This window comes from Rhinopithecus roxellana, chromosome 21, assembly GCF_007565055.1.
Source record: "Rhinopithecus roxellana isolate Shanxi Qingling chromosome 21, ASM756505v1, whole genome shotgun sequence".
Lineage (NCBI taxonomy): Eukaryota > Metazoa > Chordata > Mammalia > Primates > Cercopithecidae > Rhinopithecus > Rhinopithecus roxellana.
In genome coordinates, this window is record NC_044569.1 from 61,631,479 (window position 1) to 61,659,421 (window position 27,943).

The 27,943-nt window shown below is 41.5% G+C and overlaps 1 protein-coding gene across 5 annotated transcripts in view; it reads right to left on the reverse strand.

Moving 5' to 3' along the window:
- Positions 1-1,291: 1,291 nt before the first annotated feature.
- The window catches only part of FECH (ferrochelatase), a 37,636-nt gene continuing 10,984 nt past the window's right edge, over positions 1,292-27,943 (reverse strand). For 2 of the 5 annotated variants that reach the window (XM_010374683.2, XM_030925976.1), the window contains 9 exons: positions 25,200-25,319; positions 23,764-23,912; positions 18,571-18,705; positions 14,993-15,099; positions 11,271-11,369; positions 6,934-7,041; positions 6,353-6,517; positions 4,284-4,343; positions 1,292-3,815 (listed from right to left, as the gene is read on the reverse strand). In XM_010374683.2, coding sequence (XP_010372985.1) covers positions 3,681-3,815; positions 4,284-4,343; positions 6,353-6,517; positions 6,934-7,041; positions 11,271-11,369; positions 14,993-15,099; positions 18,571-18,705; positions 23,764-23,912; positions 25,200-25,319 — 1,078 coding nt within the window. In that variant the 3' untranslated portion in view covers positions 1,292-3,680. The remainder of the gene's footprint in view (positions 3,816-4,283; positions 4,344-6,352; positions 6,518-6,933; positions 7,042-11,270; positions 11,370-14,992; positions 15,100-18,570; positions 18,706-23,763; positions 23,913-25,199; positions 25,320-27,943) is intronic. The other 3 variants (XM_010374684.2, XM_010374685.2, XM_030925975.1) reach the window with 3 other exon arrangements.

Here is a 27,943-nt window from a genome sequence, read left to right on the forward strand (position 1 = left end):
GTTTGAGACTTGCACAGGGGAGTGCAGTAGCGTATGGGGCCTGTAGCCCCTGTATTTTGGCCAATTTCTGCCATTGGGAATGGGAACATTTACCAATGTCTGTACTCCCATTGTATCTTGGAAGTAACTAATTTGCTTTTAATTTTACAGGCTCACAGGCAGAAGGGGCTTGTCTCAGATGGGACTTTGAACTTGGACTTTTGGGTTAATGCTGGAATGAGTTAAGACTCTAGGGCACTCTTGGGAAGGCATGATTGGTTTTGAAATGTAAAAAGGATGTAAGATTTGGGAGTGGCCAGGGTGGAATGATACGGTTTGGCTCTGTGTCCCCACCCAAATCTCATCTCAAATTGTAATCCCCATAATCCCCACGTGTTGAGGGAGGGACCTGGTGGAAGGAGATGGAAATGTGGAGACAGTTCCCCCCATGCTGTTCATGTGAGTTCTCACAAGATCTGATGGTTTTATAAGGGGCTCTTCCGCACTTGCTTAAGCTCTCACCTGCTGCCATGTAAGACATCTGCTTCCCCTTCTGCCATGATTGTAAATTTCCTGAGGCTTCCTCAGACATGCCGAACTGAGTCAATTAAACCTCTTTCCTTTATAAATGACTCAGTCTCCAGTATTTCTTTCTTTTTCTTTTTCTTTTTTTTTTTTTAATTTTGGGACAGGGTCTTCCTCTGTCACCCAGACTGGACTGCAGTGGTGCAATCACACCTCACTGCAACCTCAAAATGCTGGGCTCAAGCAATCCTACCAACTCAGCCTCCCAAGTAGCTGGAACGACAGGCATGTGCCACTATACCCAGTTAATTTTTACTTTATTTTTTGTAGAGTCAGGGTCTGGTCTTAAACTCTTGGGATCAAGCAATCCTCCAACCTCGGCCTCCCAAAGTATTGGGATTACACATGTAAGGCACTGCAGCCAGCCTCACATTTAAAGGGCTTTTAATAATGAGTTCAGGGCCAGGTGCAGAGGCTCATCCTTGTAATCCCAGCACTTTGGGAGACTGAGGCAGGAGAATCCCTTGAGCCCAGGAGTTCAAGACCAGCCTGGACAACATGGCAAAACCCCATCTCTACAAAAAATATAAAAACGTAGCCCGGTGTGGTGGTGCACTCCTATAGTCCCAGCTACTTGGGAGGCTGAGGTGGGAGGATCACTTGAACCCAGGAGGTGGAGGTGGCAGTGAGATGAGATTGCACCACTGCACTCCAGCATGGGTGACATACCAAGACTCCATCTTAAAACAAACAAACAAACAAAAAAATCACACAGACACACAATGAGTTCATTTCTCCTGATATGAAGCAAATTTTGAGTGCAAAAATTTATTTTGATTTTTAAAAAGTTAAGTAGTTCAAGAATGCATATTCTTTAGAAGAGCACTGTACATGCAGGGACCTGGGCTTTATCATCACCCTGGCAAGCTAAACTGCCTTATCAACACTGTCCTTGCAAAAGTTTCTGTAGAAGTTGATTCATCAATTAAAAGCCAGATCTGTACATACACAACTTGAAGAAACTGCCAGTAGTTCATTGCTAATTACCAGGGCAAACATTTGTATTTCAAAGTTGACCAACAGGATGACAATTCTCAAAGCTCTAAAAAGATTTTGTCCTACCAAATGCTAGCCTAGTGTATGACCATTACCCATCCATGGTTAGTAACAATCAAAGGCAACACTTCTTACAATAACAAATGCCATGAGCAGCGATCTCAATAAATCCCTCTTTGGCTGTCACTATAAAAGCTGGTCTGGTCCCAACTCAGCATCAAAGACATTAGTCCAGACAGCACAGCACTATCAATTCAGGTTTCCTTAGCAAATAATTGCTTCAGATATACTCGCAAGGGCTCCTGAATTGGAGTTTTCTGCATCATCTCCATAAAAATCTTTTTTCACCTCTATTTTTTCATTGAAGAATTGAAGTAGACCCTTGGGAAGTTTCCTTAAGGACAGAGAGTGGCTCCAAAAATAACCTTCCTTCCAGCACCACACCAGTAACCCAGAGAATTCACTTCATGGTGGGATGGTCACTCAAAGTCTACTGTGAACCTAATCCCCAAAAAGGTAATGGAAAAGGCTAGAGGAAAATCCTAAACAATTACCTATGCCTTGTATCTTTCTCTAGAAACACAATCTACTAATAGAAAAGCCAATCTGAAATTTTAAAAATGTAGATGCTACTCAAGAGGGCTGTCATCAATGTGGGAAAACTATTAACTCAAGTGGATGGCATGTTTCTTTTCCTGTATTAAAAAAGCTCCTTACATTTAATAATTTTGATTTAGATCAGTTTTGATTTAACAGACAATATGAATCAAACTTAGTTAAAACCTTAATGATATTGTAATATTTATTAACACAGCCAATTCTCAATATAGAAGATTTATGAATCTCCTAATACTTCCAGTTTATGAACTGGCTTAAAAAAAAAATGCTCTTTTGAAGAACAAAGTTTCAGGGTTTGGAGGAAAGAGAAAGTGATCTTTACAAATTCTTCTTGGAACCACCAGGGATCTTTTAATCCATTTAAATACAAATATAGATCAGATTCTGATCTGACATTATTTCTATACTTTTAGAAACACTTTTCACTCACAAATCCAAGGTGACAATGGCATTAAAAATATCTACAGGAAAGGACTAGCATGAAATACAATATTATGATAATAGTTATTTCATTAAAGTGGTTACTTTTCTGTATTCTTCACGTGTCCCATTGTATGGCTATAAATTTTTATAATAAAAAATTGTAAATTAAGAAAGAATTCAAGTAAAGTATTGCTGACTTTATAAAATAATTCTGAAAACAAATGTGTAGAAAGAAGGCATTCAACTAAGAGAAGATGCTGGATGGAAAGGCTTGCGAGGTCCAGGGTGAAGCTCATCATTAGCCTTTCCAGCAGCACTGTCCTTGGAGACCAGAAGCAGTGGGAGCCCCTTCCCTGTGGCACCACAGACTCCCACCAAGGCACGTATCATGAACACTGTACTGGCACACGTTTATTAGCCTCGGGTGTACAGGGAATCTCTGAGCACTTCTGAAATCCGTACTTGTTCCTTTTTACACTGAGGAAAGTGAGATTAATACACAAATACCAAGATGACCAATGAATGGTAGCCTCACTGGCAATAGCAGCCATTGCAGGTAACCAAATTGCCTCCCTAGAATTCTGTAACCCACGGGCTTAGGGAAAGATTAAGTAACATTTCTTTTTCAAATTCACTTCAAATACTCAATTATGTTCATTTAAAAAACAGCAACTATATGCACAAGACTAAACAGATCTCATTCACACTGCCAGCCCGCAGAGGGGACTCTCTGTACCCTTTCAGGAGGCTTTTGGGCAATAAAGCCAAAATCTGTATTTAAAATAGGTGTGTCTAATAAGATAAATTTGTAACTCATTTATTAAAGGTCCTAGTGGACATTCCAAACTAGTAACATACCTTGAGAGAGAAAATACAAATGCTTACTGTATAGTTATATAAAAATAGAAATCCATCAATAGAGTCCAATCCTCAAGAAATCACACAATTTGTACCCAAAGGCTGTATATATATCAAGGAAGGATGACTTCCTTCCTTGATCTCTAAATAACATCCTCTCCACATCGGAGGTATCTGGAGGTTGGGCATTTGCCTAATGCCACAGGGTCCACCAGTGGGGGTCACAGCTGCTGGCTGGTGAAGAAGGATTTAGTCTCCCTGCAGACAGGATTGACACAGAGCGGACAGCTCAGGGTCAGCTGCTTGGAACACAGCTCGTTTGACTGGATGTGTGAATGCACCAAGTCGGCCAGGGCCTGGAAGACAGACAAGAGGCAAAGAGGCATGAGAAGCACAGGGTCTGCTCGTCTGCCATGCCCCCTCCTCCAGCTGCCCAGGTCAGCACTCTGGCTTGGGGTTTCTCTTCATCCGAGTGGTGAGCCCTTTGAACCAAATTCTACAGCATCTTCCTTTCCTGAAAATCCTCAGCTTAGAGAAAGTTAAAACAGAGATTTCAGGAAATGAAAACCTCTTACCCCACCCACTAGGCCTTTTCTCTGGAAAGCAGGTTTTAAATCAGACATAGTTATAGGTGGGTAGAAATCAGAAAATTGGGGCTATCTGAAGGAAAAAAGACTGAGCAGATAAGGAATTCGATTTTATTTTTGTAATTAATTGGAACTCCAAATGTTCTAATATGAGAGAAAAACCAATATTCTGCAAGAGTTTCTCAGAGGATTACTCCCTGGTATGTTCTACTAAAACGGTTGTAACACTGTAGGTACCTTAGAGAACAATGGATTTCCATTAAGAGACTCGGCTCTTCTGATGTTTTCAACTCCACACTGAATCAAATGAGAAAAGGGAGGAAAAACACAGACATCCTTTATTTTTCTTTTTTTTTTTTTCAAAGAAACTGCTACAAAAAAATAAATACACACAGACACACACACACAATTCAAAGTCTGACTTCAACTGTTCACAGACTGCTCATGAACGAAAAACAGTCACAGGGTGGGGCTGTATGTTGATTCTGTATCATAAATTATTCCTCAGTTCTTATGTCCTTCCCCTTCCCGTTACCATCCTACAGGTGGTTTGTTTGCAAATCCTTTTTGTGGTTACACTTGATGAAATTCTCAAGCAATTTAAATCTGTTTACCATTCTTTTTTTATTCTCTTTTACTAGTGCATACTTTTACAGACTCTAAGTAGAATGTTGCTTTAAATATAGCTTTCATACTTGTTTTGATCCCAAGTGCCAAAATGAAGTAAATTAACTTATTGACTATAAAATGTATATTGGACCTACACTGGATCCAATTCAGAGTTGGCGAGGAGACTGGCCTGGGAAAAACATTGAGATTCAGCAAACACATGGATCTCAACTGAAAAGGCTATATTCTCAAACTTCATATAAAAGTCAGTTACGACAGAATAACCAGTGCTGACAAAGGGCATTCTCCAACAATGTTGATGGGAGAGTCGTCAGCGATACACTAACTAGAAAAATAAATATCAACACTGAAATTCTGTGTGCACCTGTAGTCCCAGCCACTCAGGAAGCTGAGGAGAGGATCACCTGAGCCCGGGATTTTGAGGCTGCAGGGAGCTATGACTGTGCCACTGCACTCCAGCTTGGTTGAGAGAGCCAGATTTCATCTCTAAGCAAATTTATAAAATCATAACAAATTTAAAATAAAAAATTGTTTTCCAAATATATTGGTATAAACTATATTTTCACTGAAGTTTTAGCAAGTTCACAATTAGCCAGCTCATGGAGAGATACAGAAGGCATCTTTAAACAAAATCCATAGACGATGCTGCAACCACTTCTTAGCCAATTACAACTTGCCTGCAAATCCTGTGTAAGAACCACTGACAAGAAACTTATGTGCTCCCTAACTTCACCCACGTCTGATTGATGTCCAGCATGGAAATTCAAATTCCATGGGGGTCGGGTGTTGGCTCAAGTTCTGTCCCCACCCACTCTCCCCCCTGCCCTCCACCTGCTGCCCAGTCCCAGAGAGGGTGAAGTCTCCTGCAGGCTGGGCCTCCATCTATCACACATGGGGTGACCAGGGCCAGAAACTCTGGCAGAGAGGGAGAAAAGTGTTTCTTGGGTCCCAATGCTTCCACACTTCCCATAAAAATAAAGCTATAAATTCGACATAGGTTTTAGGCTGGCTCTCAAAAGGCAGGACATAGATGAACAATAGTTTTTCTCCACCCTGCATGACAATTCACGTCCGTCTCGTATTACAAGACACCAAAGATGGTATTTGTTATTTCAATAATCAGATTGATCACAACATGGCAGCAAACAGCTAATTAAGTGAGTGCATAAAAGAGGCCAAGGAAATCACACCACACATTGCTTCCACATTCATTTCACACTCTTCTCTTAAATGACAATGACTCCTATATGCTTTGACACCCAACAAGAAGCCATGTAATAGCCCTGAGTAAAGGTCACTATTAGGCAAAGAAAAGAAATTATAAAACAATAAAATGTTTTCCTTTGGAATTAGTGAGAAGTACATTTCTTTTTTCTTAAAGAAATGTAGTTGTTATTACTTTCGAGTAGCCCAGTAACTCAAACAAAATGATGTCAGCCACAGTGATCCCTGGGGCACCTGGTTTAAGGAAAACACAGGTTTCCCCTTCCACTGCATGGAATTAACTCAATGTGTTGAGATTATTACTCAGATGAATTATTATTCAGGAGAATGAGGACACTGTACATGCAAAAAAATACAGTAAACAATATTTTGAATGACACATTAGTTAGTTGCAGAGAAAATTTCCTTTTAAAACAACTCATGATGGGATAAAGGCAGATGGGTGCATTTACCTCCTTGGCTAAAACTTGAGAGTACTCGATGTCCAGCTCATACAGCGTTTCAATGTGGTCACTGGTAAACGCTATTGGAACCAAGAGGATATTCTTCCTCCCCCTCTCACAAAGCCCTTTGATAGATTCGTCTGTTTGAGGACCCAACCAGGGCATTGGACCAACCTATGCAAAAGGTAGATGAATGTGTAAGTGGACCACGCCTCCTGATGGTCTGTAGTACCCGTTTGTTCCCCTGGGCACACGCACTGCCCACTGGGGGCAAGAGCCACTCTTTACACCTGCTTGAATGGATTCTGATATTTTCACATGGAAACTTGAATCCTAGTAGTTGCCTCAATATAAATAAATAATAGTTTCTGTCATTGCAGCTAAAAGTAAAATATTAAACCAATGGAACTCCACAAGTCACTTGATTTCCCCTTCTATCTTACTCACTTGCAGATTCTTTCTGCCCACGGTGAGCCTTCAGGTTATGGAAGAGCCTGTCTATGTGTAAGAGCCAAATCTAACCATTTTACAACTCATAAAATAAATTTTACCAAAAGAGCTGGCTGCCCGCCAGTGTGGAACCCACCTACCTTGGACTGCCACACCAGTCGGTAGGGGTTGCAGTACCCCAGCCTTTCCATGACATTTTGGACAGTGGCGCTTACCTCCTGAGGATATGGGTCGCCTCTGTTGACCACCTGCAGCGGAGACACAATGGGTGTTCAGTCATTAACACTGGGAAGGCCCCGAGAGCCTCTGACTATGTGCTGACATGGTGTGAGCGCTGGAACAAAGCCTTCCCTTTCTGTCTCCTGCACCAATGATGACATGGTCTGAGTTCAATCACCAAACTTCCTTAGTTCCACTTCGTCATCAGCCAAAGAAAAACACCACACTCAATCATCTCTAACGTCCCTAAGAGGGTGGAGAATTCTATGTTCCATGTTATTCATGGGAGACTCACAAGATCTAACTAAGGAGGATGATTCTCTCTCCCTCATCTGAAATATGAAGATGACACAGAAAAGCTGGGCAGGATGGGAACTTCTACGCTGGTAGTCATGTGAGTAGTTGATTTCACAACAGGAACTGAAACAGTGCTGCATGGACAATGTACAGAACGGCTGGATTTACGGTAAACCCTGGTGGAATTAGAGGAGGAAAGCAGCAGCACATCAGTGCAGGTTACGGGCACCTCCAAGAGTATGACCCACACCTTCCACTTCCTCTCTCCCCACCCTTCCTGCAACAATGGACAACAGGCAAACACTTTGTGCACAGCAAATGTTTCATACACGATCTCTTGTTAATACCTTTGAAAATTTTCAATGCAAATTTTAATGCTTTAAACATTCACTGTGTACTGACTCCCTAGCCCTCACCTGGCTTTATTTTCTTCTATAACATCTATTACATGCTAATCTACCATACCATTTTCATATGTATTATGTTTATTACCTTTTCTCCCTACTCTCTGCAGACAAAGATTTTTCTGTTTTCTTCATTCCCCTACCCGTATGATATGGCTGGAAACAGTGACTGGAATATAGCAGGTGCTCAAAGAATACTGGTGAAATGAAATATACTGACAGGTCGGGCACAGTGGCTCATGCCTGTAATCCCAGCACTTTGGGAGGCCGAGGCGGGCTGATTGTCTGAGGTCAGGAGTTCGAGACCAGCCTGACCAACATGGTGAAACCCTGTCTGTACTAAAAATACAAAAATTAGCTGGGTGGGGTGGCACACACCTGTAATTCCAGCTACTCGGGAGGCTGAGGCAGAAGAATCGCTTGAACCCAGGAGGCAGAGGTTGCAGTGAGCCAAGATTGTGCCATTGCACTCCAGCCTGGGCGATAGAGCAAGACTCCATCTCAAAAAAAACAATTACATATATACGCTGGCAAACTATTTTAAGATTATTACTACTGGTCTGTTTAAAAGCCATGGGAGGCATAAATGTAGAAGGAATGAAGGAAACACAAAGTTGCCAATAGGACAGCAATGCAGTAATTGCTACAAACATGATCTACCCATGGATGCTAAGATTAGGGGCAAAGTATAAGGAATAACCAAATCTCTGTATTGTCTCAAAGTGTCTCCTCCAAGATATTTTTAATTACAAAAAGAAAAATAGTAATTTTAGGATGGATCAACACAGCAGATACACCCTTAAACAAGTGACCAGGGATCACATCACCAGTAGAAAAGCACATTGACATCACAGACCCCCAGGGTGTGATGCACAGAGCAGGGCCCCACACCCCTGTGGGTTCTTGCCAATGATGCATAACCGCAATCTAATCATGAGAAAACTTCAGACAAACCCAGATGGAGGGACGCACCACAAAACAACTGACATCCTAAAAATGACTCCTCAAAAATATCAACGTGTGGCGGGGCGTGGTGCCTCACACCTATAATCTCAGTGCTTCAGGAGGCTGAGGTGGGTGGATCACCTGGGTCCAGGAGGTTGAGACCAGTCTGGGCAACATGGCAAAACCCTGTCTCTTCAAAAAATACTAATATTAGCCAGGTGTGGTGGTGTGCGCCTGTAGTCCGAGCCACTCAGGAGGCTGAGGTGAGAGGCTCACCCAAGTCTGGTAGGTTGAGGCTGCAGTGAGTTGTGACTGCACCACAGCACTCCAGCCTGAGTGACAGAGTGAGACCCTTTACCAAAAATAAATAAATAAATAAATAAATAAAATCAAGGTGATGAAAGAAAAGCCAAGTATCAGGACTGTCACAGATTGGAGGGTGCTGAGGAAACCCCACAGCCACATGCAGTGTGGGACCCTGGACTGCGTCCTGGGAGTGAAAAAGGACATTTTTGGAAACACAAGTGACATCCACATGAAGCCTGGAGTGCAGTTAATAGTATTGTGCCAGCACTGGTTTCTCAGTGTTGGTAACTATACAACGGTTGTGTAAGATGTTAACACTGGGAAAGGCTGAGTAGAGGGTAACTCTGCACTCTCTTAACCAGTTTTCTGTAAGTCTAAAAATTTCTTCAAAATAAAAAGTTTAAAAAGTTGTCAGAAGTGAACGTAGGGGAAGAGAAGAGTGTGCTAGATCATTGTTCTTTCTCACCTCTCCAACTGTCCTCCCCATACCTGACTTATCCTTATGACATCATGGCATTTCCCGGTCCCACAACGAGGCTTGACCAGCAAACTAGCCTGGAAGCAGCGTGCTCTGCCCCCAGGTGAAAGAATAAGGGAGCGAGGCCAGGGTGAGAGGAGGCAAGGCAGCTCCTGGAATCCCCACATACAAAAATGGGTTTCAGCCGGACACAGTGGCTCATGCCTGTGATCCCAGCACTTTGGGAGGCCAAGGTGAGTGGATCACTTGAGGTTGAGACCAACCTGGGCAACATGGTGAAACCCTGTCTCTACTAAAAATACAAAAAATTAGCCAGCCGTGGTGGTGTGTGCCTGTGGTCCCAGGTACTCAAGACGCTGTGGCAGGAGAATCGCTTGAACCCAGGAGGTGGAGGCTACAGTGAGCTGTGATCGCACCACTGCACTCCAGCCTGGGCAACAGAGCGAGACCCCGTATCAAAAAAAAAAAAAAAAAAAGGCAAATGTGTTTGCTCTGGGCTGGTTCAAGAGCTTCCCTTCTGGCATCTCAGGCAAGGTCTCACCTTACATAGGATGAGGCTGCAGGAGGACGGACACGTGAAAAGGACTGTATGACAACAAAAGGAAAAGCAACCCCATTAAAATAGGCAGGCTTCCAGAAGAGAGGAATTTATCTCCAGAGCCTCGGCCCAGCAGAGATAATGAGTAGAGGATCTGCAAGGGCTTGGCCCTAGTGGCTACCAGGGGGCGGTAAGGCCCAGTTACAAGCGTGGCCCAGAGACTGAGGCTGGCTCCATTCCCGACGTTGTTAAAACCTCAATCACACCTATGAAGATGTAATTATCCACCTCTCTGGCTTGGAAAGCACTGATTTTAGGATACAATGCCAGTTCTGAGCAGATGAAACTGGTTACTTATTCCAAGCACTTCTATATATCATACAGTACACTAGCTTGATCATTCTTGTTTCCAACAATACAACAGCTATGGCACAGATTGTAGCATCTGGACGAATAGCCTAGAGTAATATGATGAACTAAGGAGCAGCCAGACCCCAACTTGATCCTCTATATTCACTTGCAAAAATGTGGTCCTGAGTCTTAGCAAACTGCAATGGCTGCCTGGAATTCAAACAGCCCCTAACAAGTCCATCCAAAAGCATGGGACTGAGAACGCTTCGTCTGAATGGAGACCCTCCCACTCAACACACAGAAATATCAAGCTGAGCTCTGCCGACAGGGCAGGCAAAAGCACGCTTCCCTTAACTGTCCCCCTTATTAGAAAGTCTTATATATGAATATATCTTCAAGTTACCATTTTAAAGAAAAGAGAAGCCAGGTGTGGTGGGGCTCACACCTGTAATCCCAGCACTTTGGGAGGCCTGGGTGGGTGGATCACCTAAGGTCAGGAGTTCGAGACCAGCCTGGCCAACATGGTGAAACCCAGTCTCTACTAAAAATATAAAAAATTAGCCAGGCATGGTTGTGAGTGCCTATAATCCCAGCTACTTGGGAGGCTGAGGCAAGATAATTACTTGAGCCCAGGAGGCGGAGGTTGCAATAAGTCGAGATTGCGCCACTGCACTCCAGCCTGGGCAACACAGTAAGACTCTGTTTCAAAAAATAAAAGAAAAGAGGAAAAGATCTACTTACAATATTATAATTTGGATTCATTGTTATGAGGTTTTAAGAAGTGAGGCTAGTTAAGTTAGCACCAAGTCTGAGATTTGAGAATTCATTCTTGCACTGGGCTTAGGCACATAATGGAAGCTGGACCCATTTCACACATTTAGCAAATGAAATCACCCAATCCTCTATCACTAGGTCATCCAAGAAAATGTTCTTACTTACAGACATCGGCAGTGAGTGAGCAGAAAACAGAATGACCACCTCGCTTCTCTTCTCAAGTGGAAAATGGTCCAGTTCCTTTAGAATATGATCTGCAAAGCACTGAGGGAATAACAAGAAAGGAGGATAAAGAGGAAGGGAAGAAAGAAATGGAAGGAAAAAGAAAATATTTTTAAAATGAAGCCTACACCAAAAATCTCAGAGCAACCCTCAAAAAATCAGAACTCTCTTTTTTAAAAAATTGCAAACAGTCCAGCCTCTCAGCATTGGTTTATCATCAAAATGGATCATAACGGTTTCAGGGGCCTAGGGAATTTGCTGGGAAACTTCTAAAGCTCGCTAATGGCTCGCTGCAAATGCGGGCTGTGGATCTGCTTCCCCTCGGGAAGGACAGGGCACATTTCCAGATGGAAAGGAAACACAGATGGGAAGGAGAAGTTGTTTTAAGACCTCTCATTTGCTCCGTTAGCAGGAAAACAGCTTACAGGGTCCTTTCTAAAGCTTCCTTAGTTTGGCTTTCAGGCATACCACATTAAATACATTAGTCAGGAATAGTAGGGAAATAAGAAAACACTGTTCTATTTTTATAACATTTTCTTCTGAGCCTCGTATCCCCATCAAGTTAAGTTTTATAAAAACCTTCATAACAACAGATGGACAGGTGATACACACCCATTAAATAGGAAAGATGTGGTAAACTTAGGGGCTCATTCAGTCACATCTGTGGAACTTGGGAAAGAACATGGTTCCTGCCTCTCCCTCCAAACCTCTGTCTACCAGACCAGGGAGCTCCCTTCGTCTAGCTGGCACTTTGATTCATGTCGATAGGTGCTGAAATACCAGAACTGAAGGGGCCTTCTTTCATCTTATACTTTAATCATTCTCTGTCATTTAGCTTATAAAAAATGCTACAAAAGTCACAAAGGGGTCAACTGACAAAATCAGAATATGAATGTAGATTAAGTAAAAGTTTAAATATTGATGTTAAATTTACTGAAGTTGAATGTTGTACTGTGGTTATGTAAGAGAATATTCCTGATTTTAGAAAACACACATTTAAGTGTTTAGGTGTAGAGGATGATGATATATGCATAACTTATTCTCAAATGGGTCAGAAAAAAATCATGTGTATACAAACACAGAGACACACACATACATACACACACACAGGGCATGTGAATGATAAAGCAAGTAGGAGATACATGTTAATAACACATCAATAGGCCAGATGCAGTGGCTCACACCAGTAATCCCAGCACTTTAGGAGGCCAAGGCGGGAGGATTGCTGGGGCCCAGAAGTTCAAGACCAGCCTGGGCAACATGGAAAGACCTAATCTCCACAACATTTTTAAAAATTAGCAGGGCATAATGGCATATGCCTGTGGTCCCAGCTATTCAGGAGGCTGAGGCAGGAGGATCACTTGAGCCCCGGAGGTTAAGGCTGCAGTGAGCTATGATTGTTCCACTCAACTCCAGCCTGGGCAACAGAGTGAAACCCTGTCCTGTCTCGAAATAATAATAACACAGTAACATAGGTAAAAGAGTAGATGAGAGTTCCTTACACTGTTCTTAATATTGTAACTTTTCTGCATATCCATAATTATTTCCCAATTGTCCTTTGCAACTTTTTAAAAACTATAAAGGACAATTGATCAGAAACATGTAAATCTGCACTTGTTGGTATTTTGATATATCAGTGGTCAGTGAAAACTATGGGATAAGCAAACTATTCCCTAATAAATATTGGGATATTATTAATCTTTCCATACCTCTTGAAATTTGGCAAATAAATATCCTAAGGCATAAAATGGTTCCTAAAGTTCAGTTCCCTTTTCAGAATTTATAATGCAAATTCTCAGTAAATGTGATAGGATTAGATACAAACAAAACCAATATTTTCTGGTCTTTGCAGTGTTTGGAAACTAAGGATGCTCAGAAAGGATTATCTTTGGACCTCAGCCTAGATAAGGAGGTCCACTGCAAGGTTTATACAGGAGTCTAGAACATAAATTTGCCCCAATTAATCCAACAGCTAGATAAATACCAATATTAGAGAAAACAGTAATAAAATGGCTGTTTGGAGCAATCACTACCTATGCCAAGTAGAAATGTGGATTCAAAACAGAATTTGTAGTTTTAAACTATACTTTTTGTTTTAGTTTAGGGTTTTGTTTTCTGGTTTCCAAAAATGTCATATCGTATCCAAAGCTTAGTGTTTTTCTTTTCTTGGCTTGCAAAGCTGCAAGTAAAAACACAAATCATATGGCTTGCAACAGCCTCTAAGCCGTCTTCAAAACTGAGGTGCCATGGGCAAGGAGAAGTGCTATTTAAATCACCTAAAACCCATCTGTGGCATTTTCCATGCGCAACCTCTCTGCAGAATGAAAGAGGCACCCAGCCTCTCAGAGCCTTCAATCACACCATCTAGGAGGGCAGATAAATGCCTCTAAAATTCCCTTTCATTTTATGAACAGAGACTTCCTCAGTTAAGAGACCTTTCCATCGTTCTGCTTCCCCCCTTTTCAAAGGGCTGAATTTTAATGCAAATCTAATTACTCACTTGATCAGGGCAGGCAGATGCTGTGCAGATCCCTCCATTCCCTGCTACCACATGTCAATGCTGACCTGAAACCCCCCTCCTTTCCAATCGCAGGCCTCCCAAAGCAAAACCCAGGCTGCTGGTGCTTCAGGCAGTACTGGCTGGACCAAGCAACACAGCCGTCAATGCTGCATACAGAGACCACAACTACACCCACCCCTAAGGGTAAGCTCCTTCACTTTTTACTTAAAATTGGATTTCAACCCAAGTGTTAACCCTTTATATGCCTAAGGAACACAGCTGTGGGGAGAGCTGGCCTGATTTCAATGATGTCTAGCACCATCTAGTGGTCACAGATTTAAGTGATACCAGGCTTCTAAAGCTGTTAGTAGGGTTTTTTTGTCAAGAGTCAGAAAACCTTCAGGGAGTGAAAAATAAAATGGATAAAATCTAAATGACTTAATATTTCCTCTACCTAAAATAACTCAAAAGCGGGAACTTCTACTAGCAGAACAAAATTATATTTGCCTAATTTAGGGCAATATTTTACCAACTGTCCTCTCATTTTTGACAGGCAGAAAAGAATATAGTAACATCAGTTCAAAGCTATTAACTTTAGAACTGTAATTTTAATTTATTCTCCTAAAATCAAGCATCTGCTAATAAAAATATTATATATGTAAACTGTACAGAAGAAATATGAAATTTCTTTTAATATGTAAAACTTTCTCAATTGAAACGTTCAATTTATTTTCATGTCTCAGAAAATGTAGATATATTACTTTTACATTTTTAAAATCTTTTGACATTTTAAAGGATTTAGAAAATAGAAAATTTAATTCATTGGTCAGTCATTCAGCCTACAAATGAAAGTTAACTGAAACACCATGCACAATCTTTAATGCTCTTCGGGTCACAGGAAACACAAAACTCAAAATATTGTTCTGTTATGGTTTGGGACTAATAGCATTAATCTGAAGAAAGAAGACTCTAATCATTTTAATCTTTAAATGTATTTTCTCTTTTCATAATAAATCAAGAATATAATACTTTTATTTAATCCCTAACACACAATTTAAGCAAATGAACAGAAAGGCTCAGAAGGACATCCACAAACCCAGAAGGGACAAGAAGCTGACACACACTAGATGCTGGGGTGACAGGCAGCTGACAATCACTGGCTTACCTGGATGAGGAGGTGATGTGTGGGCCACCTGTCAATAGTGCTCCACTTCATCGTGGGCTTCCGTCCCATTTGATTATAGTACCTGTAAATGGCATTTAAGCTGCTGCCTGAAATATACAGAGGCCACTTAGTAGATGCATTTTGATTATGATGAAAATAAAAAACAGACTCGTAAAGGTAGTATATATAAGTTCAAAGCAGGTAACTGCTTCTATACTGAATCAGTCTAATTATAATCATTTCAGTACTCTAAAATGCATATAGATTTAACTACCCTGCAAATGAAGATCACTAAAAAGCAATAAATTTCAATGGACTTTCAAAGATTATTGATGTCAGTTCTAGTGAAAAACAAGATGACTGTAGAGTTATGAAATATAAGCAGTCATATTTGCAGGGACCAAGTCTTACAATTGAAAGTATGTTGGCCAGGCGCAGTGGCTCACGCCTGTAATCCCAGTACTTTAGGAGGCCGAGGCTGGTGGATCACCTGAGGTCGGGAGTTTGACACCAGCCTGACTAACATGGAGAAAGCCTGTCTCTACTAAAAAATACAAAATTAGCCAAATCTGATAGTACACCTGTAATCCCAGCTACTTGGGAGGCTGAGGTAGGAGAATCGCTTGAACCCAGGAGGTGGAGGTTGCGGTGAGCCAAGATCGCACCACTGCACTCCAGCCTGGGCAACAAGAGCGAAACTCTGTCACACACACAAAAAAAAAAAAAAAAAAAAAAGTATTTTTTTTGTTTTTTTTTTTTTCAGTTACAAAGGTTATCAATCCCATTATAGGAAATGTATGGGATGGGGAAGAAAGAAAAAAGAAACTGACCATTATCCCAGCATGCTAATTACAGTCATTGTTTTACTCTAATATGGTTCTTTTTTTCTTTATAGATGTTTTGTTTTACGAAGTTGTAATTTTTAATACATATGCAATTCTGCATGCTGAGTATTTTGAGCATCTTTACTTAATATTAAGAGATAAATATTTTCCATGTTACGATAAAAGCTTTGTAACTATTGTTTGTTTGTTTATGAGACAGAGTTTTGCTCTTGTTGCCCAGGCTGGAGTGCAATGGCACAATCTCGGCTCAATGCAACCTCTACTTCTCGGGTTCAAGTGATTCTCCTGCCTCAGCCTCCTGAGTAGCTGGGATTACAGGTATGTTCCACCACGCCTGGCTAATTCTGTATTTTTAGCAGAGACAGGGTTTCTCCATGTTGGTCAGGCTGGTCTCGAACTCCCAACCTCAGGCAATCTGCCCGCCTGGGTCTCCCAAAGTGCTGGGATTACAGGGGCGAGCCACCACACCCAGCATAACTATTGTTATTAACGGCCTCATGATAAGGAGAGAAAATTATTGAGGTTCCTGTGAGCTCTCATGCCCTAGAATAAGCTAAATGGACACCAAATCATTACAAGTAGTCTAATAAACTTATATTTCTATAAGAGAGAGATGGAAATCATGAAAATTCAAAGCCAAAAGGAAGGCAGATGGTGTCAACCCAATGCAACTTTTTCCTGTCTAGGGGAGTTAGCATTGGGGTCACATCCGAATCCTATGAAACCAAGTCTAACACACAGCCTCTTCCTCAATCTTAACAAAGAGCAAGTCCCAAAACATTTCTATGTTTTCCATCACCAACCCACTGGGCTCTCTAACTATAAGAACTATTAGTTAGGTTTCCAATTTAAAATGTTAGGAGGGAGCATATTTTAAATCAAATATACTCTCAGACTAAGACTCAACTTCCAAAAAGATAAAACAGGTTCAATTTTGGTGAGTAGAATACAGTGAATCAGAAGAATTCAAATGGACTCCATTCAAGGTTCAAAAACAATCTCTCCAGAAATCAAAAAATTGTCACCACCAGATTCACATTACAGACCACACTTCACAGGTGGATATCATTTTCATATGTGCAAGAGGGCATCTGGACATATGTGCAAGGAGGCATCTGGCGTTAGCTCTTTCACATTGTGTGGAAACATTCAACAAACAATCCAAAGAAGTCATTAAGAAGGAGAAAAATGTGACTGAGAAATTCATTTGTGATGAAGACATACACTGGCTCTGCCACAATAGTGCATATCTAAAAGATCCAACAGATAAACAGCACCTGAGTGGCCTTGAAGAATTCATGTACTTCCCAAAGCCTTCCACAACTTGGATGTACCTGTCCTTATATGAGATACACTCAAGGAAAACTAAGCATATGCTGAAGGTTTGCATACACTGTCACTTGTTAGAGCCAGCTCTGAAATAAAAATCATAGTCAATCTTCTGTCATGTAAATAACAAACTTCTTAATTTATCTAATTGTGAGAGTAGCCATTTACATATTGAGGTATATTTCTTAAAACAAGGCAAAAGGAGAGCTTAAAAGTTCATAAAATCTGACTCCTTCTCCAGTAACGTATGACCAGACATTTTGAAGTTGTAGTGGTGCATTTCAAAAAGAAAAATAATAATTCAGGCCGAGTGCGGTGGCTCACGCCTGTAATCCCAGTGCTTTAGGAGGCTGAGGCGGGTGGATCACTTGTGGCCAGGAGTTTGAGAACAGCCTGGCCAACATGGTGAAACCCCATCTCTACCAAAAATACACAAATCAGCCGAGTGTGATGGCGCGTGCATGTAATCCCAGCTACTCGGGAGACTGAGGCAGAATAATTGCTTGAACCCTGAAGATGGAGGTTGCAATGACAGAGACTCTGTCTCAGAAAGAAAAGAAATGATAATTCAAACCCTTGAGGGTCTCTGAGAACTCAGGCATTTTAATGGGTTCTCCGAACAAATATTTAAGGCACATAACAAGCTTTGACTTTTTCCAATAGCCTTTTGATTCTCCTTACAGTTATAGAAATGATAAACATTAACATCCGAAAGCTATCTGGGACTAAGAATGTGCTGACCTCAGTCCTTGCAAGGGAATGCAAACAAATATATCTGTGGGTGACAGCAGCAGCTTTGCCTACAATGAATGATACAGAGGTTGCCAAACACCGATTATCACCCAGCTCCAGTTAAATATACAGAAAACAACAAGTAGTAACATTTTCCAAAATCAAGAACACAGAAAATTTTGCAAAGGGAACCCCAAACTGGGCTTTAGTTTTACCAGCAACCAACTCATAACTGAAGCACAACAACAGCAACAAAATACCAGTATTTCCCATGTTGTATGGGCATCTTTGCTTTCAAAATGCAAACAGTTACAATCTTTGCTACATCAGTAAGAAAATCTGGGTAGCCATAAAAAGGTTTATCACACAAACCTAAAAAGAGCCTTAAGGTTCATTACTGATCCATTACACAACGGCATTAAAGCACTGAACACTTATAGCTACTGCCTACCACCCACCATTTGTAATTCCCAGCCAAGTGGCCAATAATTCAAGGGACAGATGGACCATGAGATTTCAAATGGACTGACCTGAACTCTCGTGTTTAAAGAAGACAGGTTGAATTTGCCATTCAAATTGCAAATGATTCATCCTTCCCTTCAGTACTTAGACTCCTTGGTTATTTTTGCCAGCACCATATCTACCTTTCCACTGGCAGAGAGATGCCCTTACCTGTCGTGGAGCAGCTGTACTGTGGATACTGTGTGAAAGCAATAGCCCTTTCTAGGCCATCTCTCTCCATCTCCTCAATTGCTTCTTCTGTTAAAGGATGGACGTACCGAAATCCAATATAGTATTTGTGAGGGGCTATTAGGAAGCACACGTGGAAAGGAGAAAGTGTTAATCTTTATATAGATTCCTCAGAGTCACCGAACGTAATGCAATGCCCAGAACAAAAAACAGTTCATGGAATTTCCTATGGCACTGACGGTGGAGGCAAGTTTAGCATATTCCTTGGATCGTATCCACTCTTCAGCTGGTATGTGGACTTTTAATCACGATTTTCTGGGATCAGCACCCCACCCTCACACCTTTACTGCACAGTGGTTTTTAAAACTCAAACTTCTCTTCCTAATTCTCTGTTCTTGGCTGGCCTAAGAAAGCCTCAAGAGAAAGGAGGAAAAAACAACACTTATTCTAAAATATAACTTCCTCTTGCATACCAGATACTATGGTAGACACTGGGCATTATTTTTTTTAATTTTTTTTTTTTTTTTTTTTTGAGACAGAGTCTCGCTCTGTTGCCCAAGCTGGAGTGCAGTGGCGCGATCTTGGCTCACTGCAAGCTCCGCCTCCCGGGTTCACGCCATTCTCCTGCCTCAGCCTCTTGAGTAGCTGGGACTACAGGCGCCCACCACCATGCCTGGCTAATTTTTTGTATTTTTAGTAGAGACGGGGTTTCACCGTGTTAGGCAGGCTGGTCTCAATCTCCTGACCTTGTGATCCGCCCGCCTTGGCCTCCCAAAGTGCTGGGATTACAGGCGTGAGCCACCGCGCCCGGCCATATTTTTTTAGTCATTTAAACCTGATTTTTCAGATAAGGAAACAGAGACTCTGAAGGTTAACTGAACTACCCAAAGCCATACCGTGCAGGTGGTCGAGCTGGAATTAGAGCCTGGGTCTCCCGAACCATGCTTCTTACTCCTCCCAGAAACCCCCTCACCTGGCTCCTATTACCCAGTTCCCTGAAACCCCAGGCCAACTCGTTTATATATATAAAAAAGCAAGTGCTCTTGGATATGTAAAAAAAATTCGTTGATAACAAATGATGAAAATGATTCTCCTCATTACACATATAAAACAGTGCTTAATTTGGAGGTGCCACGCGGGATTGAGAGCCATTGTTCTTGGTACCTAAATGGCCCATGCCTGCTGCATATCCTCGTGTTCTTTCCCTGTCCCTTCCCTGCCCTTTCACTAATACCCTCCTTCTATCTTCTTTATCCTCCTGCGTCTTCCTTTCGTGTAGTTCAAAAACATCCACACCACGTAATTGCTTAAGCATGTATAAAGTCATAAAACTACAAGTTTCCTAAACTTACTTGGTCTTGCTTCCTTGTGTTTTCATAGGATTACATATAACTTACACTCAAGGATGATAGTGAGAATTACTACATGAATGTCAGGTAATAATAAGACCATGATCATGTTACTGTCCAAAGCATTAGCAGGGGCTGCAGCTATGAATGTGACATAAATTGCCACAAGAAACATTTAGGTTAAAGTGAAGGAAAAGACGGGAGTTTATCTCATTTATACATAGATATATATAAGGAGGACATTCCTCCTAACTCGACCCACAGAACTATGAGCCAATGGAACACATTCCCGAGGGAGAAGCAGAATGCCGTTAGGCAAGAGAAGCACATGTGTGCACAGAAAGGCTGGCTGGACTCAGTAGTCTCTGGTTGGGGACTGCAAAAAAAAAGAGGAAGGAAGTAAAACTGAATCATTTTTAGTGCTCTGTCCATTTTCAGGCCATGAATTTCATGCTGCCTTGCATAAAATGGTCACTAGCAGTTAAAATATATCAGAGGACATGATCCCATAAGCAAACTCCAAATGACTTAATTGTTCAAAGATTACATGCTTTGTGCTAAAAACTGCCAACTATTACAATACCAAATCCCTTGAAGCAACTCTTGGTGATCTGAGCTGAGGTTCAGCAAGCAAGTGGAAACTGCTTTCGAATCTACTTTGAAACAATACAATGATCAGAATGACATCCCCAGTGCTGCAGGTCAACCTGCTTCTCACATTTTATTTTCACCTGTCCAGTATCTGAAGGTTACAGTCTAAATGCCTGGAGTCTGGGAGTTCCTCAAATCGTGCATACTAAGAGGTAGAGGGGCTGCCCTTGCAGATAAAGACAGGGCAGGTGACCACATTTTAAAGTGAGACAGAGAAAAATACCCTGGAAAGAACTGATAATGTTTTCTAAATGCTTTCTAAAGACAACCTGTAAACACATAGCGTAGAAAAAGCGGCAATGCACTCTCCAACTGGGCATTTCCTGAGGAACGAACAAACAGTGTTCACAAAGGCCCCTTGTCCACTAGGGTGGGTTTCACACAGAGGCTGGCTGTCCCTGGAAGGATGCAGGGACGGGAAGGAGCATCTCTGATGTTAACCAGCGCCACATCTTGTGGGCACATCTGGCCAGAGTGAGTCCAAAAGACATCACTCACTGGCCTAGCCTAGGTACTCTCAGAGCAGCCGTCTAATGTAAACAGTCTTCAGCAAGAACTACTAAAAGAGAAACGAGATTTTGAAACAGCAAAACTTCATTAATTTAGCACGTACAATAGTTCAAATGTCCGATTTGTACATGATTTTTTGAAAGAAAAGTTTGAAATATGTAGCAAATGCTTCTTAATTTGTATCAGATCATGAACCCTGTGCTAATCATGAATTAAAAAGCTCACATATATTGAATTTTTGTCATGTTAATGCCTTTCAGGATTATCTCATTTAATTTTCACAAGGATCTAGGAGTTGGGTTCTATTACCATCCCCATTTTCTAGCTGAGGCTTAGTGAAGTAAGTAAACTGCCTGAACCAGAGCAGGGAAGCCAGCACCATCAGAGAAAAGAACCTATACTCCTACCCACACTGCATCCGGTAAAGAACAGAATTATTTCATGAGTCATTAAAAGCAGTTACAAGCCAAACAGTTAAACTATAATTTGTATAGCATATTTGAGATTTAGACTTTCCATCACATGATTACACTTCTCATCTATTTCCGTATCTATTCTCTACATTTCTGCAATGCAACTACATGAAACCATTTCCTGATGTAACTCATCGTCTTAGCTAACTGGTCAATTCTATGAAACCAGCGCAAGTCTCAAAATGTCCACACTGGCTACCAAGCAACAACCACTTCCCTAAAAAATGACAGCATGAAACGTGTTTATCTGTTTGCAATTATCACATTTTCTGGCCTAAAGAGAATTTTTCTTAATAGAAATAAATGAATAGACATAGTTCAAAAGTAAACTTTACAACTGTATAGGAAAGAAAGGATCAGAAGGGAGGAGAAATGAGAAGGAGACGGAGAGGTACCCCCAGCAGCCTTGCCACAGAGACAGGAGGTGGCGGGAAGGATGCCCTTCTGTCTATTCCTTTTTCAAGTCTGACAACTCTACCAGGACTTTAACTCCTGGGCTCATGCAATCCTTCTGCCTCAGCCTCCCAAACAGCCGGGGTGTGCCCCACCCCCATGCTTACTAGCGCTCTTTGTAATGATGGGTACTACAGTAACATAAAAACAGGAAAAATGGGAACCTTTCTGGCTCCTCTTCCCACTGAAGACACCACAGCAATTGCAAATCTGGTTCATAATAAACCCTTTTTTTTTTTTTTTTTTTGAGACAGGGTCTCACTCTGTTGCCCAGGCTGGAGTGCAATGGCGTGATCATGGCTCACTGTAGCTTCAACCTCCCTGACTCAAGCGATCCTTCCACCTTAGCCTCACAAATAGCTGGGCCTCCAGGCGCGTGCCACCATGCCTAACTTTTGTTGTTGTTGTGTGTGTGTGTGTGTGTGTAGACAGAGTTTCACCATGTTGCTCAGACTGGTCTTGAACTCCTGGGCTCAAGTGATCCACCTGCCTTGGCCTCCCAAAGTGCTGGAATTACAGGCATGAGCCACCAAGCCAGGCCCACAAGAAATCTTTGATCGGGATAAACTGTTAATGACTGGAGTTTGTTCTCTATCAAGCAGGTGTGAATGGAGGGCTGACATTTTAAAGGTGCACTGTGGCATGCACGGAGGAACTGCATAAGAAATGCCCTTGAGCCACAGCTGAAAGCAGGAAGCAAGCCAAATATGCAGAAGCACAGTTGAACAATTTTCCATGTGAGGTGATCTGAGAAGGGGCCAGGACCCTTTGTTACTTTGTGCCATTGGAACCAGTGGATTCTGAGAGCAGCTGGAGTGGACGCTTGCTCAGTGATGTCAGCAAAGGGTGAAATGCTCCTTTTGGTCCTGCCTAGTGGAGCTGTTCTCCTTGAGGGTTCCCAGTGTCACACACCTATCCTGATCCCAAAGCTCTAAGATATATTTGCAATGAATGTAATTCATGTGTCCTAAGATGTACATTTTTTTGGTTTTAACATTTCTCATATCAGTCCAGTCCACAATAGATGGTGTCTTAAAATTAACTGGTAGTGCTTTTGTGTCTTAGTATTATACAAAAACGGGCTGTCCTGCAATCAATTGTGTCTTCGATGTGTTTAATACGGCATTTTTGCTTCATCCATGCATTTAGTGGTTCATTCTGCACACTATTATTCTGGATAGAGGTTCTCAGATGTGCACAATCCTCTTTTTGGTGCCACATCCAACGAGGACCTTCAATACCTTATGATGGTGGTATCCTGAGAGCTGACAGCATCACTGTAAGTTGCTTAGTGTCTTGTGGCTTCCATGATAGCTAGCTAATACTGCTCTAAATATTCTAATTAGCTAACAGAAAGAAAAGAAAACAGCAATAGCAGCAGACTCAATTTATTTCCCAAAGATTTCTTTCCAGCGTAATGATGTATGCATCTTTTATTCATGGTATGTTGCTTATGCCTTATACTCTACCTCAACTTAACAAACATCTCGAACTTCCTTTTGAAACTCATGTCCCAAATCCTTAGCATTTTTTCACTTGTAATGTAAGAAGTCATAGCAAAGGCTAAAGGTCAAGGGATAATGCCTGGAGACCTAAATTAAATGACCATGTATTATGTAGGAACACCACAAATCGAGTTGCCAGTACATATGAAGCATTTAGCATCTACTACTGTTTTGAATTTCATAACTACTTTGAAAGAACTAATCTAGTTACATGTTAATGAAGAAACACCATACCTGTGTTGGGGGACAATTCATCCAGCAGCTTCACCATGCCCTCTCCCTGCTTGGAAGTCCATATCTTGATGGGGGACCCGCCTCCAATCCTGCGGTACTGCTCTTGAATCTTGGGGGTTCGACGTTTGGCGATGAATGGTGCCAGCTTACTAAATCATTTAACATACAGGTAAGTGGATTTTATTCCACCTTAGCAACCTGAGAAATGTTTTCTACTCAATAAAAAAAAAAATAAAATAAGATTAAGCCTTTAAAATAGAAGCTTTCACTGACAATAGCCAGCTCTCTTGTTGTAGATTATGGAGCTAAAGCTAGACCCTCTCTGAGGAATACCCAGCTGTGCTCCACAAGTTGTTCCAGTAGCACACCCTGAAGATTCAGGACACACAATACCCATGCGGAGAACCCTGGATGTGTGCTAGCTACTAGAGTAACACATTTTGATCCCACACCTAACGAGAACTAGGATATAAGACAAAGGAAGTATACATTTCTCTTTATTTAAAAAATAAAGTCTATTAATCTTATAGACACACTTGCATATAGGAGCAAAGATGTATGCACAAGAATATTCACTGCAATACTGTAAACAACCTAATTGTCCCACATGAAGCACGGATTAAACAAATGAAGTTACAGCCATATGATGCAATTCTAAATAGTAATCAAAAAATGAGCCAGACCTATATATCAATATAATGTTATGAAACAAGATACAGTGTTAAGTTTAAAAAAAAAAAGGAAAGTTTCAAATATAGTACATAAGTACATTCACATTTGTGTAACAAAGTGGGGGAGGGTGTGTGTGTGTGTGCGTGTGTGTGTATGTATGTGTATACTTGGATATGCACAGACTATTTCTGGATGTAACAGTGTTGACCTCCAGGTGGGTAACTGGGAGTGCAAGGGGAAAGGGACATTTGCCTTTTACTGTAATTACTTTTATACTTTTGTAGTTCTTATCACATGCATGTATTAATTTTTCATTACAAAAATCTATTTTGAAAGAAAAAGGAGAGAAGGAAGAAGGAAAAGAAGGATTAAAGGAAAAGAAGGGCAGCAACAATCCATATTTATAGTACAAATGAATAATAATCATTGCTTCCCTGACTGTTAATCAGCCGTTAAGTGCCAAGGACAAATACATCTTTAAAAATCTTTAAAGGTGCTTAAGCTTATGTCAAGACAACTGCAATTTCCAGGGCTCTGGGGAGCAAAGGGCTCAAGGAGAATCCTCACTAACTTATTTGCTCTCTCCCCCTGAAATTTTCTGATATCATACCCTTCTGATATCCAACAGAAAACAATGCTGCTGCTTTAACCATTACCAGATACGCATTAAAACGATTTACTGGTTTGAAACTACAGAATTGAGAGACGCATGTCAATGCAGTGCCAAGGTTATAATCAAGTCGAGGTGTTTATATGGATCTCACTTCTGAATAGGAAGCGTCATGAGGTCTCGGTCCAAGAAGAGTCTCAGAAGGAAGTCGTGAACATCTCCGAGGGTTTCGGGGCCTCCCATGTTTAGCATTAATATTCCAGTTTTGGGCTTCCTACATAAAATAAAATACAATGGTTGATTTGTCATACTTCTTATTTTCTTCCAGGGTGGAATCTTGGTTCAGCCAGCAACTCTTATCTAACCTGTTCCGTACAAAGGTAAATACTACGGCTCTTTTCACTGCCATCACACGGATACCTATTCAGGGACATCTGTGGCCTCCAGTTCCTCATGGTCCCAGCTCAGACGTGGACCTTTGTCTTTTGGCTTAATCCATGATATCAGTCTTCACTCAGCTGGAAATGTTTCCCTTTTAAAGTCTCAGCCTGAACAGAGATCGAATCTTTAGGGACTGGGAGTCAAGGTAGAAGTCTAAAATTGTCCTGAGGCTAAAGCATCTGTACACGTGAATGCCATACGAATACAGAGGTTACCCAACCTCTCCCAACTTCAGGTTTCCTCATCTGGAAAACACAGCACCCACCACCTACTCAAAATGCTGTTTTGAGAATTCAGTGGTAACAGCTTCAGCTGGCACATGGTAAGTTCTACTCTACACAGAGCAGGGTTCCCCCCTAATTTTAAACCTCCACAGTCTAATACCAGCCCATCCCCACTCTTGCATCTGCTCCTGTCTCTTTAGTCAATGATTAAATTAAATGAGTACTGACTGAAATTATTTGTTACATTTTATTGTATTTTTGAAATGGAGTCTCACTCTGTCACACAGGCTGGAGTGCAGTGGTACGATATCGGCTCACTACAACCTCCGCCTCCCAGATTTAAACAATTCTCCCACCTCAGCCTCCTAAGTAGCTGGGATTACAGGCACCCGGGCTAATTTTTGTATTTTTAGTAGAGATGGCGTTTTGCCATGTTGGCCAGGCTGGTCTCAAAATCCTGACCTCAGGAACCGGCCTCAGCCTCCCAAAGTGCTGGGATTACAGGTGTGGGCCACCGTACCAGGACTGACTGAAGTTATTGCTTGCTCCTCTGCTTCCTTCTCTAGGACCTCCCTCTATTCCTTCACCCGTAGCTCCTGTTATGATAAACTTCTCCTCTCCATCCTGCATGTAAATTCACTGCTAGATAATTCCTGCAAGAACCGGTGCTAACATTCAAATTAGTCCCAGGCTAGAGAATCAACCACTGAATGAGCAGGAAGAAGCAAAAAGAAAGCAGAGCTCCACAACAAGTTTTAGGTCAAGCAGTTTCTGGAAACTTAAAAAATCAAAGTACTAGGCAAAAATGTAAACCTGAACTCCAGATCAAGCTCCGGAGTCAACACAGCCCAAAGTGAGCCAGGCCAGGAGCTCTCCATTCCTAAGCCCCACCAGACAGCAAGGCGAAGCCGGAGCAGGACCAGGTGCCACTGGCACGCTGGCAAGAGCCATCAGAAGACCTTGTGTGTCCCCATGAACAGGTAGCCATGGGATGGCAATAACTGGGGAACTAAAGAACAAGGAGCATTTCTTCCATTCATTCATCTTTTTTCCATTTTTAAAAATTGAGATATAACTCACATACCATAAAATTCACCATAATCTGAACAATTCAGAGGTTTCTAATACATAAGGAAGGGCAGGAAACCACCACAACTATCTAACTCCAGGACATTTTTACCCCACAAAGAATCTTTGTATCCATTAAAGCCACTCCCCATTCCCTCCCCTCTCACCCCTAGCAACTACTAATCGACTTTCTGGGTCTATAGATTTGCCTATTCAGGACATTTCATAGAAATAGAATCACATGATTGTGTCTGATTTTACTCAGCATAAAATGTTCATGCTACATGTCGTAGCATGAATCAGCACACTTCACTCCTCTTTATTGCTAAATAATATTTCATTATATGGTTATACCCTCTATTCACTTTCAATAAAGCAGCTGAAAAACAACCAGCCTGAAGTTTATCTAAACACCGTTATTACGAGTGCTGAGGGGTCTACTTCCTGAATCTCCTATACCAGACCACCTCTGACTACAGCAGCGACTAAGCCAACGCTGCTGAGACAGAGCCTGTATAGAAAAACATTCTTTATGTGCTCTACAACTAATGATACTACGATGACATCTTTTTTTTTTTTTTTTTTTTTTTTTTTTTTTTTTTTTGAGACAGGGTCTCACTCTGTCACCCAGGCTGGGGTGCAGTTGCACAAACAAGGCTCACTGCATCCTCGACCTTCCGAGCTCAAGCGATCCTCCTGCTTCAGCCTCCTGAGGAGCTGGGACCACAGGCACCTGCCTCCATGCCTGGTTACTTTTTAAATTTTTTTATAGAGACAGAGTCTTGCAATGTTGCCCAGACTGGTCTCAAACTCCTGGCTCAGGCTCCCAAAGTGCTGAGATTACAGGTGTGAGCCATTGTCCCGGGCTTATGATGACATCTTAATGAGTAATTTTTAAACAATTATTAACAACATTTGGCAATAATGTAAGGCAGCAGCATATGTCAAATGTAAACAGGTGGAAACTTTTCTTGATCAAACCTATTGTAAGTGAATGAGGTAAAAATCTGATTTCTCAACCTAATTTTTCAGAATACGAATCAATTCCTGGGGAAGAAGAAATATGGCATTACAATGAGGTCAGGGATTTTCTCATTTAGACCCCATTATAAAGATTAACTAAGGTCCCTTTTCACATCATTGCCTTCGACCAGGGTTCCTCAAC